Source organism: Arachis duranensis, chromosome 6 (assembly GCF_000817695.3).
Source record: "Arachis duranensis cultivar V14167 chromosome 6, aradu.V14167.gnm2.J7QH, whole genome shotgun sequence".
In the NCBI taxonomy this organism is placed as follows: domain Eukaryota; kingdom Viridiplantae; phylum Streptophyta; class Magnoliopsida; order Fabales; family Fabaceae; genus Arachis; species Arachis duranensis.
The window spans coordinates 15,030,289-15,048,342 of record NC_029777.3 but is presented as its reverse complement, the minus strand read 5'-3'; the positions used below and the strand labels follow the sequence as shown (position 1 = coordinate 15,048,342).

At 33.0% G+C, this 18,054-nt stretch overlaps 3 protein-coding genes across 3 annotated transcripts; 1 reads left to right on the top strand and 2 right to left on the bottom strand.

Moving 5' to 3' along the window:
• The first annotated feature begins 781 nt into the window (after positions 1 to 781).
• Positions 782 to 2,522, top strand: LOC107493095 (protein LIFEGUARD 4). The gene is made up of 4 exons (XM_016114169.3): positions 782 to 1,175; positions 1,261 to 1,374; positions 1,693 to 1,850; positions 1,952 to 2,522. The coding sequence occupies exons 1-4, from the start codon at positions 902 to 904 to the stop codon at positions 2,153 to 2,155; spliced, it is 750 nt and encodes a 249-aa protein (XP_015969655.1). The 5' UTR covers positions 782 to 901; the 3' UTR covers positions 2,156 to 2,522.
• Positions 2,523 to 2,950: 428 nt separating this feature from the next.
• On the bottom strand, positions 2,951 to 6,810 carry LOC107493177 (VAN3-binding protein). Its single transcript, XM_016114267.3, is given in 8 exon segments — positions 2,951 to 3,399; positions 3,505 to 3,562; positions 3,648 to 3,697; positions 3,793 to 4,047; positions 4,210 to 4,376; positions 4,378 to 4,568; positions 6,032 to 6,160; positions 6,345 to 6,810. Coding segments are annotated over 8 exon segments (1,458 nt in total). The 5' UTR covers positions 6,738 to 6,810; the 3' UTR covers positions 2,951 to 3,184.
• A 5,243-nt stretch (positions 6,811 to 12,053) lies between these two features.
• On the bottom strand, positions 12,054 to 16,237 carry LOC107493178 (serine/threonine-protein kinase Nek6). The gene is made up of 15 exons (XM_016114268.3): positions 16,038 to 16,237; positions 15,564 to 15,684; positions 15,401 to 15,467; positions 15,147 to 15,212; positions 15,015 to 15,061; positions 14,860 to 14,905; positions 14,676 to 14,756; positions 14,549 to 14,591; positions 14,349 to 14,398; positions 14,174 to 14,255; positions 14,027 to 14,076; positions 13,781 to 13,854; positions 13,473 to 13,524; positions 12,914 to 13,372; positions 12,054 to 12,769 (listed from the first exon to the last, which is right to left on the bottom strand). The coding sequence occupies exons 2-15, from the start codon at positions 15,647 to 15,649 to the stop codon at positions 12,248 to 12,250; spliced, it is 1,725 nt and encodes a 574-aa protein (XP_015969754.1). The 5' UTR covers positions 15,650 to 15,684; positions 16,038 to 16,237; the 3' UTR covers positions 12,054 to 12,247.
• Positions 16,238 to 18,054: the final 1,817 nt, after the last annotated feature.

Here is an 18,054-nt window from a genome sequence, read left to right as displayed (position 1 = left end):
TTTTACATATGAAATTATTAATTATTTTTTTTTGAATCTTAATATTTTTAATAATGAATTATTTTTGAATTTATAAATTTTAATAATATTATTGTAAACAAAATAGTAACTACATTAATTTTAATTATTTTAATTAATTAATTAATTAAGTGGAATTACAATAACTAAAGTTAGTATTTTTATACTTAAACTTAGTTTGGTAACATTTTTTGAAGAGGTGTTTGTATTTTTTAAAAGTTCAAGCTCTTTATTTTGTGTTCGGTAAATCAAAATGATTATGTGCTTGTACTTGTAACTTTTTAAAAATTGGGTATTTTTAAAAGCATCTAAGATAGAGGTTCTGCTTTTCAAAGTTGACTTGTGTCTTTCAAAATTTAAAAGTCTAATATTACTTCATATGTTAACTAATTTTTAAATTTAATGTTTATATTTATGTCTATTCTAGTATTTTAAAATTTTAAAAGCTATTTTATCAAACGCAATTGATGTTGTTTGTGTTTATTAAAATTTATTTTTAATTTGATTTACCAAATATAAATGTTACAATTTTTAAAAATTATTTTTTAAAAATTAATTTTCATAAATTATTTTTAAAAAATAAAAATTTTACCAAACTAAACTTCGGCTAAGAGTTATGAATTCGAATCTTCCTATTTTTAGTTAAAAAAAAATTATTGAATAATAATAATTATAATTAAATGCGGATAAGAATTAAGAAGATTTAACAGTAAAAGGAAAGATTTTTAAGTTAAGAGAAAGAAGGGAAAAGAGTGAACGAGAAAGTTGTATTCTGTTTAATCGGTTACCCTTTTCCCTCCCTTGGCGGTTTAAGTATCTCTCTTTCTTTCTTTCTTTCTTTCTTTCTTCGCTTTTCATCGAACAAACGAAACAACGAACCCTAATGATTCCAAAAACCGACGTAGAGCAGGGTGGTGGCAGTGGCGCCGGCGCCGGTGCCGGTGCCGGAGAGAGGCCTTTGTATCCGATGATGCTGGAGAGCCCGCAGCTACGGTGGTCCTTCATACGCAAGGTGTACTGTATAATCGCCTTCCAGCTTCTGATCACAATCGCCGTGGCCTCCGTCGTGGTCTTCGTTCGTCCAATCGCGCACTTCTTCGTCGGTTCCACCGCCGGCCTCGCTGTCTACATCGTTCTGCTCATCGCTCCTTTCATAAGTAACTACCTTTCTTTCTTTCTTTCTTTCTTCCTTCGTTCGTTACATTCCCTGTTTTCATTCATTGTTTCAATTTGCCTTTGCAGCGTTGTGCCCGCTTTTTTATTACCACAAGAGACACCCTATCAATTACTTCCTCCTCTTCATTTTCACCGTTACTATTTCTTTCGCCATTGGACTCACTTGTGCTTTTACTAGCGGTAATTTACCTTCCCTTAACACATTCCTTTGTCTTTCGCTCTTTAGTTCTTTATTTATTTGTTATATAATTCATCAAGGTATTTTTATGCGTTTCTCTATTAAAAAATTATTGATTTTTAGCGTGTTCATAACGTTTTTGGTTAATGTATATATTTTTTTTGAATTATGCATGGCAAAAGAAATATGATAAAGTTAGAAATCAATTTGGGATTTCAGTTGTCACTTGTTACTACTTGTCTCTCTTATTATGTTGGCTAGTTTCTCCCAAGTTTCAATTTTTTGCACCTTAATGTAATGAGGTTGGAAACTTGATACAGGGAAAGTCATTCTAGAATCTGTGATATTGACTACTACAGTAGTGATCGGCTTGACTCTCTACACATTCTGGGCTGCAAGGAGAGGCCATGATTTCAGTTTCCTCGGCCCCTTCTTGTTCGGAGCGTTGCTAGTTCTTATGGTCTTTGCCCTCATTCAGGTACTACTTTCTGTTTGGCCTCTTCATATGTATTGCATCATTAGGAGTGGTCAACATTATTTTGTCTTCTAATCTCATAAAATGTTCATTTTTCCTTACAGATTCTGTTTCCACTTGGTAAGGTTTCAATGATGATCTATGGTTGCATCGCCTCAATCATATTCTGTGGATACATAGTATATGACACAGACAACCTTATCAAGAGGTTCACCTATGACGAATACATATGGGCTTCAGTCTCCTTGTATCTAGACATCATCAACCTCTTCATGTCTCTGCTTACTATTTTTAGAGCTGCTGAATGAGTATATATAGTTGCAGCAGCATGCGCTTCACTGCTTGGTACATGTCTGTTATTTTCCATGTTAATGGTCAATTTAAACGCTACTGATGAATAGTTAGTTTAGACAATAGAATTTTGCACTGGTTGTAAAAATATTTAGGATTGTTAACCTTGCTTGTGGTTTTTCTCTTTCTTATGTTTTAACGCGTTCTTGGAGTATTTTGAAAGAAATTTCAATGTAGTCTCGTGAATGTTTTTGCTCCATTTTTCATACTATTCGGTAAAAGAAAATTTCTCGGGATAGATTTGTGAAATCCATGTCTAATGGTCGTTACTGTAATATATATGCATGGTGAATATTGACCAGCATAGGAACTTTGTCAAGCCTCAACATTTTCGTGGTTGATGTGTATTGGTGGTGTGATTTGATTCTTCAGAGTTGCCAACTCAGAAGACCAAGCTGTTTTCTAGCTTTATTTTTGCATCTCATTTTATTCGTTGTTGAGTTGGCTTTGGGCTGTTCCTCCATTACCAATGGATTCTAAGCTTTTTCTAGAAGGGAAAAGGGCCTTGCTTTACTCTCCGTTTTCCTACATTTTTTTTGGGTGGGGTGGGGCCCCTTTGTTTCACTTTGGATTCTATATGATGTTCCATTTTGATGCAAACAAACCCTCAGTCAAAACAACTCTTGTAGAGGAAATTAAGACAAATTCCAGAGATGGAAATGAACAGTTATGTTATGACTTATTAATTAGACCATAAGTGACTCAGAATAGCTGTTGCATAAAAATTCTTAGAATTATAGGGACTTGAGACAAGGCATAGTTACCCAAATAAATAAATAAATAAAACTCCTACAATTGCACAAATTCAGACAGCAGAGGATTTTTGCTTAAGTTACAAAGTTCACTTGAGTTGAGTCCTTGCCACAGACGACTATCTACGGTTACACACATGCAAAATGCATTATAATGCATATAATTTGAATTTAGTTCAGTAGTCAGCAGTAACTAGAGACTCAATTAATAGTAATTAGTGTAAGATGCATGGATCAGTTTCCAAATCTGTTCTGTCTTTGTGCAACAATGGAAAGAAGCCTGGAGACCCCTTGAGTCCAGATATCATATTCCCTTTGATTTCTACACTCAAACTCCACAATCCCCCTTGCATCTGTCTTCAACCCAAAGTATTTCCGCTTTTCACCATCATCAAGCAGATGTCTCCCTGGCCATGCTGGTAAGTCTGTGCAAATATCTTGCACAACATCTGCAAATTCAAGATTACAAAGAATTTAGTATGTGTTTTTGATCAGGATTATCCCCATATATAAGGAAAACAATGTTGTGACTTGTGAAGCCAAAGGTAGCTTACTCTTTTTCTTTTTGGTAATGGTTCCTGCAACATGTCTGCTCTTCATTTTCAGCATCACCTGAAATTTTTACAATCCATGATGAACTGATACAGATAAAGAATCTCATCATCTGATGTGAATTCTTGAAAGAAAAAAAGAATACCTGGCCTGTTCGATGTATGTAAACAGAAACTATTTTCCAGTGAAGATCACCTGCAGTTTTCATCATTACTATGTCAAGTCATTTTGCCAACAAAATAATATTGATTTAATACTAGCAGCAGCATTTGTGATTGATGTTCCGTTACCTTTGCGGGTTCGTTTGAGCAATTCAGTTCCCTTAGCAAGTAGCTCTTGGCTGCAGACGCCTAGAAAATTTTCTCCATTGAGAATCTCCCCACTATCACTTGTGCTGGTATTGTTGCTGTTATTGTTATTGGTATTTGTATTACCTTTGCCAGAAATTCCCATCCCTCCTCTGCCTTTCTCTAATGGTGTCACTGCAGCAATGTTCCATACCTCTTTCAATGCTCTTGCCTTCAGGGTAGCTGCTCCTCTTAGAGCTGCAAACATTAATAATTAAGATCAGGGTCATCATTACTATCTCTTAGTGTCACACTAGCCATGCCAACATGAACAAAAGACACACTTTATACTATGAGGGACTAATTGACAATGCAACTATGCTCTTGTTGATTCTTGATAGTGTCATCAAGGAGTGCTACCTGTTGCAGCTGCAGCGGTAAGAGTAGTGATATCATCATGAGAGCGGACATTGACAGCTGAGCTAACCACAGAAGCTAGGTGGTCTCTCTCAGCCCCCATTGCCTCAGCAGCCTCGACGCACTGCGCGGCCACCAATGTGGCTGCAGAGGCCACAGCCATGTCCGTCTACTGCAGCCACTGAGATGGTAGCATGCAGCTGAGCATTGTGAGTTCTTGTTTCTTCTTTCTTCTTCTCCCTCCTGTCCTTCAACCATCTTCCAACTGTCTTTGGCCCTGAGGGTGCCGCGCCATTGCCAATTGCAGCACTGGCTCTTCCACCATTGAATAAGGGGTGAATGGAATTGTTTGCCCGGAAAAACTGCACACACATTGATAAGGCTATCAGATGTTACAAGACTAACACGGTTCAGGACACCTTATGATATGAACCCTACTTAAATTGAATCCATATCTTGTTCAATAGCAGATGAAATGAGTCAATCTGCAATTCTACACTATGCACATATAATGATATAACACTACCCTTCTCTCTTTGAATTCTAAGATTGTAATTATACGTAGATATAATAACATTGATATAGTAATCTCTTATTTATGATGGGTGTTACTAACGCTGCCTGGAACTCTGTTATAAGTGTTTACTGCAGAATTTATCATCTAAGTAATCTCCATTTTTTTCTAAATATATTATAAGCTAGTGTAGTTATACTCGTGTTGATTTAACATGTAAAACTGTTCATAGACCAAAAGCAAACAAAAGAACTATTTGAAAGACAACATAGTATGGATCAGCTGTGACATTGTCATTATTGTCACTGTTGGCGATGTCCTACCCTTACTGTATGTTCTGGTATTCAACTGTTCATTGGTTAGTTTCATGAATTTAGTAAAAATGGAAGAAAGGGTCGAAATTGAGAAGCTGGGGTGGTTTGCGTGGATGCAAAGTTAAAGGGGGACAGAGTCAAATCTGTTTTTGTCATCTTCTGAAGCGTTCATAACTACTGATTCAGTATCAGCAAACAATGCAGGTTGACTAGAATACGCACAAAATGGTTAAAGACCTTATAAAGTGTAAATCTTTTTAAATGAGATTAAAGAGTGGGAAGAAAACTAAACTAAAAAAAGCATGGCCTTGTTGATCTTCCAAGCTCCTTTGTTTCACACTTCTTTTGATGGAGATAAAGTCACTAACTCTCATGTCATCAATATATGTAGGTTTGAACAGAGGTCCTAAAGCTATGTTCAAGTGTGCAGGTTAATGAGTGAATCACCACCCTAGCCCCTATAATGGTCACATAGGGGCCCCCTCAAAGTTTGGTTCTAACATTTATTGCATGTTTTTTCTTGTTTTCTTTTCCTTTCATTAAAAGAATTATTTGATGAAAGAAAATGGTACTCTTTAATGTTTGTCAATAAGCTTTATCAGAGCAGACAAAAGCTAACACTGCATTTTCCAGATTACTAAATAAACATAAACAGAACCCAATACATAAATAAATAAATAAAAAGAATAAAAGGGAAAAGAATCATGTAACCACATCTGTGGCATAAGAAAGTTCGGTTGGTGAGGAGTGAGGACTGAACTCCAATTATTAGAATATGTTGGTGTGATTTAAATTAATATAAACTGAAATTGATTTAATTTTTTTAGACTAAATAAAATATTTTCTTTTTTCTTCTAAGAACAAGATGATTGGGAGTTTGTTATTACATACATCAGCAACAAAAAACTATTGCAACAGTGATGAGAAACACAAAGAATAGTTACCTCAACAACATCAAAATTCAAATCAGAAAAAGAAAGGAAAAAGAGATAGGTACCTTAACAACATCATCAAATTCATCAGAAGGTGAAATTGGGGGACTGTCTGTTCCGGTTAACGAACCACCACCATTCAGAGGCTCACTACTGTGTGATAGTCTTCCAGAAGTTAATGGCGACACTTCCTGCTGTCACATAATAACAAAACAACCCCATAACTTAGTTTCTAGAATCTCAAAACATTTAAGAAAAGTTTAAAACTGTCTCTAAATAATAAGTTAGTCAAATATGTCAAGTCATCTAACAGTTTCGACATTTAAACAAAACTATATGTTTTGCTAACTAAAATGTAAACTTGTTAGTATAGGATACCTCTCTTGCTGATTGTGACATAATGCGTTCAAGGACAAGCTGAGAGGTAGCAGAAGAAACAAAAGAGAACTGGTTCTTGGACAAAGAAGTAGTTGAGATGAGAGATGAGGATGGGAACTCTTCAGAGTCACCACAACCGGTTTCTTCGGGAATAAGGGAAGAAGAAGTAGTGTAGGAACCATTTGAAGAAGTCTTGGAAGAAGGAGGAAGAAGATGATGAAGTGGTGGTTGGTGAGGAGCCAGTGCCTTACAGACCTCAAGGGCTGAGGCACTCCATGAGCGAGACAGGAACTCCATTGGCACCCTTGGACTCTCCGGCAGGTGGGTCCCTCCCGCTGGTGGAGGAAGAAACTCCGGCCGCCGGCAGTTGATGGTGCTGCACTTTGCTTCCATGTATGTCAAGTAGAGTCAGTAGTGTGAGAGACTGTTTTGTGTGCTGCTTATGTTCAATGTTTTCAGAGGTGGTAGCAAGCATATGTAAGAGCCTATATATAATCACTTTCTTTTTCTAAACACAAATTTTCTCATATCCTAAAAGTGGGAAAATGACAAAATTATAGTTTAAATAAAAAAAAAACTATCCATCATGATATATATAGGATGGATTTTAGTAACGCTTTTTTAAAAAATGACAAATATAGTTTATAGTAACGCTTTTCAAAAAGCGTCGTTAAATAATAAAAAATATTAATTTAATTTTAATAATATTTTTTAAAATATTATAATCACCGTAATCATTGTAACATAAATATATTAGAATGAAAAAATATGAATATAACATTTTTTTTACGCAAGATCTATAATTATACCTTTTTAAAGGATAATTTTTAGTTTACACTAATTAAGCCTAAAATGTATAGATGGTTATGCATGATATTGAAAATAACAATGATGATTACATTTTAAATAAGGTGAATTATATAATAAAAATATAAGTATATAGATTTTTCTTTGTATGAAATGAAAGAGAGATTGAAAAAGTTAGGACTCACAATTTAAATAATAATAAAATAATAAAAAATAATTATAAAAAAAATTATATTCTCTTTATACAACTTTAATATGTATAATAGAGTATTCCTTTAAATAAACATATGTTATGTGAGATACATTTTTAATTAATTACAAAAAGAAACACTACTTATTTAAAATACAATCAATGATGGAAGAGTAAGCATTAATTATAATATTTAATTGTAAGAAATTACAGACCTATGCAATTATTAGAATGTAATTTTCCATAGGACTTTTTTCCATAGGCACCTTTTTTTTCTTTTTGTTATTTCCCCCCTTAAATGGTAATGGAAGCACTTCTTCAAATGGCGTAGCCCTGGTCAGCAAATGGTGGTATAGAGTGGCTTAAAGGGTAAAAGAATGGTCAAACACCATGTGAATATGAAGTACATTGGCGTCAAGGATCCCTATAAAAAGTTAAATATTTGGTCTCTGATTTGTGCTAACACTACTACTACACACCTATACATAGAGTTGCATATTCCATTCACTAATTAGATTTGCTTATTAATAAACAAATCAAAGTTTAGATCTTCTTAGTATTACAATTATTGTGTTATTAGATAAGAATAGCGAAACCGGATTGAGAATCTCTTTTGAGGATTTTTAATTGGGATATCATCACTTTGGTTAATTACGAATTTAATTAATTTTCTGTTTCTCAATCATTGTTCAACTTAAGGTACATATACTACTATCATTCGTATGACAATATATTTATTGAATGTGGAAGGAACATTCTCAGATCCCAAAGCATGCACCCCACAAAAAATTGGTATATTGATGAACAAGACAAAAAGATAATGGGGGACAGAATGAAATAATTTGGAGCAGGTTTAATTAGAGAATAATGATGCAAGTATAGTGTTATGTTTGATTTGGGAGAAGATAGGTAGTTAATTAATAGAGGTAGGACCATGCATTGGGGTAAGAAGATGCTGCGGTTCTGACAAGAAGGTAGGGTGGGTGAGGGTATGAGACTGTGTGGAGAGTGATGGTGTTCGTTCTTGTCGAAGGAGTTGGCAACGTCCATGGCCGACAAGTTTTCATGTCCAAACAAGCCCTTACCATCTCACTATCTCCCTATACTACTAAACCTCTCTTCTCTGCTAAAATGCGCGTGCTTGCACACGTCACCCCCTCCTACTTTTTTTTTTCTCTTTAACCGTATTTTATAAGGGAGTTTTTAGATAAATATGCTCAAAATATTTTTTTAGATTTTTTTATATGTAATCGATCAAATTGTGTTATTTTTGTCAAAATTAGATTAAATAAATTAGTTTAACCAAAAAATTAATAAATAAAATTTTAAACCCATCTAAATTAATATTTTTTATAAAAAATAACTATAATAATCTTATTATAAAAATAATTAAAATATCTCTATTATATATATATATATTACCGAGGAATGAATTTAAGGGGAGGCAAGTAGTGGACTTGGCATCCCCAACAAATTTTAAATTCATATACTATTATAATAAATATATTATATAGAGTAAAATTTTATAATAATATAGTGATAGTAAAAAAAATTGGTATTTTTTATGTATTAAGGTTTAAATTTCTCTACATATATTTATATTATTTGTATTTATTATTTGATTTAGAATTTTTTTTATATTTCTTTTTTTAAAATTAATTTCAACATCTATAATTATATAAAAAATATTTTAATATTATTATGATAAAACTATTGTTTTAAGATTATTTTAGTTGTTTCTTTTTTACTTTTTTCCTTTTAATTGGAACCCTGCACCACTTTTTTTTTAATTAGGTCCCTCTTGGCAGTAATTAGCTTAATTTTATCGGGACCTAACCAAAATCGCAAATTGGTGCAGGGAGTTATTTTCTATAATAAGGGTATTGTAGTAATTTTTTATAAAAAAAATATTAATTTAGCTCGATTCAAAGTTTGGTTTATCGATTTTTTAGTCAAAATGATTTGTTCGGTCTAATTTTGATAAAAATAATACGATTTAATCAATTATATGTATTAAATTTTAATTGATAAAAAATATCTTTTAAAAAATATTTTAAATGTCTTTACGCATAGTAGCTAGAATCTCGATTTAACTCTTAAAATTTTTCAATATTACGATTTTAAATGAGTTTATCGATTTTACAAAATTTGTACTAAATCTGATAATTTTACGATTTAAATCTTGTTAAGATTTTACGTTTTACGTTTTTTATTTACTTTTTCAATTTCACGTAAAATCTCGATTTTTTCTACCTTATCTTTATGTGAGTGGCTCCCGTTTAAAAATATGTTATTGGCTAATATATTATTGTATCCACAAAAAGGACTTCAAAACCCCAACACTTACTTAAGCGAATAAGGTGAATTTACTTAAGCGAATATATTGTCAACTCAAATTGATCCCTCCTACTTTTTTTTAATAGACACAAAAAATACACACACAAAAAATACTCTTTTTTAATGATACAAAGAATAAGAGAAAAAAAATATATATTTGTATAGATTTGAAAATGAAAGAGAATCAGTTTAACCTTTGTTTTTATTTATTAAAATTCGTTGTAATTAAATATCATGTATTCTTTTAATTTTTTAATTCAACATATAGAATATTTATCTTTTGATTTAGACGTAAGTCTAATGCCTTTTCTTCAATTTATGAGTGTCGTTTATTTTTTTATTTTTTTTATGAATGCAAGTTGTTCTTCTGTCAAAAAAGATAAATGTTTTTTTTTTATTTATCACTTTTAATATTTAAAATATAAAAGAATTCAGTAACTTAAATCTTATGTGGAGTTAATCAATAATGTTTTTACAAGATGCAAGTGTAACTTTGATATTCATCATATTATCTCTGTAGCTTCTCATAATTTTCTGAACCCTAAGGAAGTATAAAGTGTATGTGTGTGAAACAAGAGGCTTGGCTTTTCGGTTTGGAAGCATTAGAGTGTGTCCTTCATCACTACTGACAAAAGTTTCAAGCTTTATTCCTTTTGCCTCATTTTCTCCATGATAATTGCTCCCTTTAGATTTCAAATGTGCTTTGTAATTCTCAACAGAAATAAAACATCTTTTCAATTTTCCCCCAAACAAGTCACCTTCTTTTTTTAAATTTTTTTTTCCACCTTAAGTCAAATTTGTGCTACTCTTTTGGACCACTATCTAAGGAATATATCAAAGTGAGACCTACTACTAACTAATGGCAACTCTCATTTCACAAAAAAGTTATATAGTTTATATCTTTTCTAATTCTTTTCTTTTATTTTTTTTTCTTCTACCCCAAACCTTCCTTTTTCTTTATTTGCTTAGTGCTTACTTTTTTTCTTTATTTACATACCCTAGAAAGAAGACCTACCCATGCAAAATTTGCAAGTTTCCTATACACACATTAATTTTCATGATTTGTTCCCACTTTATAGGTCAGTTGCCCAACGCACTATTTATAGCTAAACTATCAAAAAAGCTTGAAAGGAATGCATCATCTACAAGGGAAGAAACTTATTCTATAGATGTTATAATAATGCAATAATATGGGGTTATAATCATGGTAGTATATGATGTTACTTTAATTGATGTGCCATGTGTGCATGGTTTAATTAAGCCAAAATTGTGTGTGAATGGAGGAACCAATCATGGAGACTTGTGCTTAATTTATTTATAATATATTAAAATGGAGAGTAACGTAGCACTAAAATGAAAGATTGACATATTATACACTATAGTATTTACCACATGTAGCATAGTAGTGAAAGTGATAACTTTTTATTTATTCACTTCCATGTTTCATAATCATAATACAATATTTTTTTCTTCCTTTTTTTTTCCTTTTATGGTGATTAAATGATAGGTTATGCTACAAAAATTAACACTACTTATATCTATTTTTTTTTGGTGACTACTTATATCTAATTTAAGAAATAATTATTACTTTTACACTCAAATAACAGTTACATGCATGCATATTGAGTTATTGACAATGACATCCATGCATGCTCGACAACTCTAAATTTTTATGTTCATTTCATATAATTTTCTATGTATGGATCAATTTCTCTTTCAACTTAGTGTGATATAAATATATAATCTGGTTCACGTTTTATGATGAAGTTAGTCTCATATTGTTTAGAGATAATTAAAGCTAATTAGATAAGATAGTCTTCATATATAGGTTAATTTCTAAGATTAATTAACTTAAACTTAGAATATCGGAATCTATGTACTAAGTTGTACAAAAACGGACCACCAATAATTTATAATGGCACGAAATTAAAGTTGTGACCGTTCTATGCTATTTACTGAAATAATTCAGACTAGGCAGTAGGGTCTGAAATTCTCAAAGCAGGTATAGGGGGTTTAGGGAAGAGATTCCGTTTTGAGACTGCAGATTCTCCGATTTGAATGATGAGAAATTGACAGTAGAGGCTTTCCAAAAAGACAAAGGTCATGTTGTTGGGATCATACATTTATCGATCTATGTATGTGTCTGCATGCATGCATGCATGCATGCCCATTGCCTACTTAATTGGAGTTGGTGATGGACATGTCTCCATCACTTCTTAGTCATAACATATTCATATCATGCTTAGTTACAATCGGATCGTACTTTTTGCTTCTTCCTGAATAATATGCCAAATCAACAACCAAGAGAGAACCTCCTTTTAGAACACTACTCAATATATACTATAATTTTCAATTTATAATTAAGTTTTGCTGGTAATAATTGGTAAATAATTGTATCTTGACAATTATAATTAAGTGCACCCAGATTTTTTTTTTTGTTTTATAAATATAAATGTACAAGCATGGACCTCATGGAAAATTGGCAATGCAGAAAAGAGAAAGCACTCTATTGATGTACAATGTTCTATGGCAATGATGGTTGATCACATATGACATAGACAAGAAAAGCTTAAAGAAGAGTTTGTTTGAAGCTCTTGGCCAACCAAATAGCTGTTTCTCTTGGAGAAACCTTCTCAGGCCCAAATGGCTTCAACAAGACTCCAAGTTCATCAAACCTGTGTTGTTGTAGCAGCCTTGCACTGAACTCTAGCAGCCCCTCCAATGCCTCTGCACGTTGCTGCAACGACGAGGTGTCGAATCGATGCTTATGATCAGCAGAGTGTTCACTGTTGGTGTTGTGGACAGTGGCTTTGTCCACAACCTGGATCATGCACTTTTCCTCGCTCGTGGTTATTATTGATGTTGGTGATGGTGATGGTGATGGTGATGGTGATGGTGATGGTGATGGGCATGTTACTTTGCCAGGGAAGAAATTATCCTCATATGAGGCCAGAGGGAACTCTGCAATCTTGTCGATTCTCGGAGTGTTAACCGAGACATTGGGAGACTCCACACATTGGAGAAGGCCAATGTTTGCTCTACTTGGTGGTGGAATTGATGCTCTGCGGATTGCTGCATTAGGCATTGGGTGCTGAAAATAAGAAAATGAAATCATTAATTAATGCAATTTGACATGAGAAGTAAACATATATTAAGTAAACATATTTGCTATATGTATCATAATACTGGCAAATGAATACCAAACTCAGATGAATGGAACTAATTCAATTCTTACTGTCCTAGATGGAGTCATTTTCTGGCCTCTGAGTGTGGCAGAAGCCTTAGCAGTTCTCAGTGTTGAAGGTCTCTGAACAATTGAGGACTTTCTAGCTTTTGATGATTTATAAGTATTGCATTTGTCAGGGACACAGGCAATAGATAGTTCATAGAGCTTCTCTTTTGAATAAGTGGATGATGATCCAATTGCTCTTTGGGTAGAAGAACACTGAGATCCTTGTTCATCAGTTCCAGAAACACTTGGATTCAAGGACCTGTTGTTGTCACTGCTTAATGACAAGCATTTGTCTTGGCCAGAAAGAGAAGAAACAGATTCTGGCTCTATGAACCTACTTCTTGCATGGTTTTTCTCATGCCATTGAAATGCCAAAGTACTACTACTTCTGGGGCTACTTAGTTGTAGCTGAATTTTTTGAATGTAAGGCTGAAGATGTGGATGATTCAATAACTCACCAGCCTGTCAAAGATAAAAAGAGAGCCACCATAAAATCTAAAATATGCATTTAATCCGGAATTCTGGATAGATGCAAATAAGTACAAGAATATATAAAACATACCGTTGGCCTAAGCTCTGGATTTTTCCGTAGCATGCTTTTCACAAGCCCTCGGCTGAAACAACAAATATATCACAATAAGTCACACAAATCAGTATCGTGCAGCTGAATGAGTTCCACAAACTAGATTGGAAATATAATGATTTTATAAAGAACTAGTGAAATTGATAAATGTCAGATATATGCTGTTCTTACATAAACCAGCCGTTCATAATGCATATAGGTGCTGACATACAAGAATATAAGATAGATAAACAGGTGAAAAGGGATGATGTGTCAAAACAACTACTGGAGGGAAAGATTGGACTCACAAAGCACTAGAGTATATAGTTGGAAGTGGAGCCACTATAGACTTGTTTATTTTGTTAATCAATGCTTGTATATCCTGCTCAGATGAAAACAGCCAACATATATTAGTCATTGATCTTATGCTATGCTCCAGAGTCCAAACATTAAAAAAAAAGTGTTAAATAGTGAAAACTAATAAGCCATAATATCATGTATGATACAAATATGACATAAACCAGTGGCAAACATCACTTAGGGTAGTAGCTTACAAAAGCTTTAAAAGCTGGCTTGTGAGCAGCCATTTCATAAACACAGCATCCTGGAAATATTATAATTCAAGGCATAGGCATTGTCAAATTAAATTTAAAAACCATATAGAATATGTAATCTCAGAAGAACAAAAGAAATTAAATTACCCAAAGACCAGATGTCTGACTTAGAACCATAGGGTATGTCAGCAAGAAGCTCAGGACACATATAAGTTGGGGTCCCAACAACCTAAATTTAGATCCACAACACATGGTAAATTATCAAGACAAAATAAAAAAGCTGAAACAGCCACGGAAACAGTATTATGGAAGTGTCACTTACTGAGGAAGCAAGATCATCAGATGTCAACATTTTAGCAAGGCCAAAGTCACCTGCATCCAAGAAGCATAACATAAGATTAGCATATATGCTACAAAACAATGCACAACTTTGGGAAAAATCTACATAAAATAAAATAAAATAAAATACTCTTTTTTTTTTTTTTCTCTCCAGTAAAAGAAGAAACAACAATACTGGTTTACCTAGACGGATGTCTCGATCTTTTGTCAAGAAAATATTTGAACACTGAACAGAAGAGGGTAAAACATCAGCACAAGCTGGTCCTCAACTTTCTCAGATATATTATTGAACTTTGAAAGTTCCTTTTACCTTGACATCTCGATGAAGTATGTGATTTACATGCAAGTAATCAAGGGCCATCAGCAGTTGAACAAGCCACTTACAAAGTTTCTGTGCATAAGAGTTTATATAGATATCAGCTAGTTGATACAGTTAATTGAAGAGAGTGGGAATAAGAATGTAAGAGTATCCATCAGGGCTAAGAGCGACCAACCTCTTCAGGAAAATGAACACCATTAGCCTTTTTTATAGCTTCAGCCCTGTAGAACAGAAACAGATGATTAAAAAGGCTTCTTAATTGGATTTTCTTAATAAATGCTGTGATTTCACTTCCTCAAACACTTGAGTTCAGTGTGAATCATGGCTTACATATCTCCTCCTTCACAATAACTTAAGACAATACATACAAAACAACCCTGCAAGGGAAGAATATGAATAGTTCTGTTAGTAAATCTACCAAACATATATAATGCAAGTTCTGATTGTCAAGAAAAGACTGACCCTTTCTACCCAAGAATCTTTATGCTCCACTATAAATGGATTTTGAACTTTAGATATAAGCTCCATCTATAAACCAAGGAAGAAACACAACCAATCATCTTAATTAATCTCCAACAAATTTGAAGGACATCATCATTTCCAGATTCTATGTATATAAAACTACAATTCACATATAAAATTGACAAGAATGAACAAGAATAAGCTTAAGGATCAACTCTAAATTCTCAAGCATTTCACAAATGTAGTGAATTTACCTCCTGATGGGCAGACCTTCGGGCTCTGTCAGTCTGGCGAGCAAGGCGAATCTTCTTGAGGACATATCTAAAGCGCAAGGATATGACATGAATATATGTAAGCAATGAAATAACATGTTAATTCTCAAATCACATTGAAGATATGGATTGGAATGATCCTTACTTTTTCTTTTCATGCTTGTGCTTGACAAGAAGAGCAGAACCAAAGGCACCTTTGCCAATCTGTTCTAGAATTTCATACTGCTCCATTTCACTCTACCTCTTACAAGTCAGAGTAACACTACCTGTAAATATTATTACTAGAAACGTTAAGTTCAAGAATTCATTGCAGCAACTAATATGGCTTTAAAACCATGACCTAACATATCAAAGGTGTATAATGAAGAGCTTCAAAATTCAAATCTTGTTGGTTGGTTCAAATGACTTGCCACTTGTTTCATTTAATTGAGGTTTTAAATGCACCAAACTTGAACCATACATCAACGTGCAATCACTGAGCAAAGAAATTTGCATGGTTGCCGACAAGATTTTCAGCTGAAGCAACCAGCATTCATTGTTTTCCCTTCTAAGAAATTAAACAACTGAAATCTGGAAACTAAGACGGAATTAAAGAATGCAAATGGATGCAGAAGAGTACCTGAATTCATGAAAACATGATTTGGCTAAGCAACATAGCAATTTTCAGTTCTGAATTCTGAGGAGTGAGTGAAGACTATTGGTGGCAGTTATTAACTTATTATCATAGCAATATAGTATGATATACGGTACCGTATGATATACGTATTAGTATTTAAAAGTTTAGCAATGATTGTTAGAAAAGAGAGAGGGCGGCAAAACAAAGAGGTAGGGGAAAAATTAGAATGAAGGCAAAAGCGACACCTCAAATTAAAGGTGCATGGATATAACGTATTACATAATTACGTTACACCTTTTTCTTTTCTTTTAATTTGTAGGTATTAATCTTATTTGATATACAATTATAGGTTACGAACTTTCCTTCTTCTGTACTCTGTCGTCTATAAACAAAACATCAAAGAAATAATTAATAGAGAGTAAGCATATCAAAGACGAGTATTAAATAATCATACAGCTACTCCTACTTGCCACTTTAATTTAGGGTAGTATAGTACTTTCGCAGTTAGGTTGTCCATATCTTCGGTTTAGAAAATAAATTTGCATCTCACTCGTCTAATTCACCCGTCTTTATTATGACAGTAACTAATCATTACTAATAAGTAATTAGAAGGTGGGGTTCTCTGTTGACTGTTGAGGGGTCAAAACAAGCAGGTGGCTGAATAGACGTGAAGCCCATTAAAGGCCCAAATATTTGGGTTTTGTTGAGGCCCAAATAAGGAGGCTGCTTGGGTAACGTTGACGCTACACTGTTACAGTACATTGGATTAAATTAGGCCCATATATGGTCTAAACAAAATTAGGCCCATATATCTTTTACGACTGGGATCTAGGCCCATACTGACCAAAAACTTCTGCGTTTTTTTCGAGCTACCCTGGCTTAATAAAATTGGCTGACTTCAACCAAGTTGTGTTGTTTTAGTGGTTAGTTTACTAATCCGGTTAAGTGTCAGGAGTTTGAATCCCGCCTTGTGTATGCAGTAATCCATTAGCCAATGTTAAACCCTTAAATGGAGCTCAATACCGCAACAAATTAGTTATTGACCTGTTGGGTTGGGAGATGCTGTGGAAAAAAAAAAAAAAAAATTGGCTGACTTCTGTTGTTGTGTTGTATATTTAATTATAAGGAATAAGATTTATATAAAATTTATAAGTATGAATAATTTTCACCTTTTAAATTATTTTATAACTAAATTAGACTCACTCTATTTAAAAAAGAAGTTCATCATTTTTTTAAATTGTAGAGTGGCCTTCACTTTTATTCTTTTCCTCACATATACAATAGCATCGAAAATGAATATCCTATTGTATACAACTATTGTTTAATAATTTATATATATGAAACAAAAATGCCAACAAAAATAGGGCCTACGATAAAGTAATGAAGTGCTTAAAGCACAAAAAGTTCTTCTAAAAGGGACATTAAATTATTTAACTAAGCATTAATTAATAAGAAAGTAAGGGAATAGATGAAGATATATATGAATAGATTAAAGTAAATGATGAATTGGAAAGGAGGTATATATCTCCATAGCCATGTGTAGTAGCTGATTCTCCTTCACCTTTTGTGATGAATTATATTCCCTTACTTAATTGCAAATCATATTAGTGCTCTCTTTCTTAATTACATCCTGTTTGCTTATTTTCTGAAACAGATTAGTGGTGGGTAATATACCATATTTCACATTGTTGTGCATGTGCATGTGCATGCACCTGACCCTATATATAATTATTAATTAAGAAATTTCATTCTTAATTCAGGAGATTATTTGATTCCAGCTAATTCCTTTTCCTATTGCTAATATAGAATGTTATTATGTTAGTATTAAAAGTGTAGTATTTGCATAATTTACTTCATTAATTTAGATTTTTAATTTATCATATATTAAGAGTGAAGCTTTGCACTTTTTTTTTTTTAAGTTTAAAAAAAAAAACAAAGAGCGAATCCAATCGTTGAAATTTCTTCATAAAAAAGAAAAGAAAAAGGTATTTTTATAGTTAATGAAAAAGAGTAGTTATGA

Bases quoted from the DNA above. Each gene is read 5' to 3' on its own strand.
- LOC107493095 (XM_016114169.3), top strand. From the start codon at position 902: ATGATTCCAAAAACCGACGTAGAGCAGGGTGGTGGCAGTGGCGCCGGC. The intron at 1,176-1,260 runs GTAACTACCTTT...TTGCCTTTGCAG, and splicing joins GCTCATCGCTCCTTTCATAA to CGTTGTGCCCGCTTTTTTAT. The intron at 1,851-1,951 runs GTACTACTTTCT...TTTTCCTTACAG, and splicing joins TGGTCTTTGCCCTCATTCAG to ATTCTGTTTCCACTTGGTAA.
- LOC107493178 (XM_016114268.3), bottom strand. From the start codon at position 15,649: ATGGAGCAGTATGAAATTCTAGAACAGATTGGCAAAGGTGCCTTTGGT. The intron at 15,062-15,146 runs GTCAGTCTTTTC...CTTCCCTTGCAG, and splicing joins AAGATTCTTGGGTAGAAAGG to GGTTGTTTTGTATGTATTGT. The intron at 14,906-15,014 runs GTAAGCCATGAT...TCTGTTCTACAG, and splicing joins TATTGTGAAGGAGGAGATAT to GGCTGAAGCTATAAAAAAGG.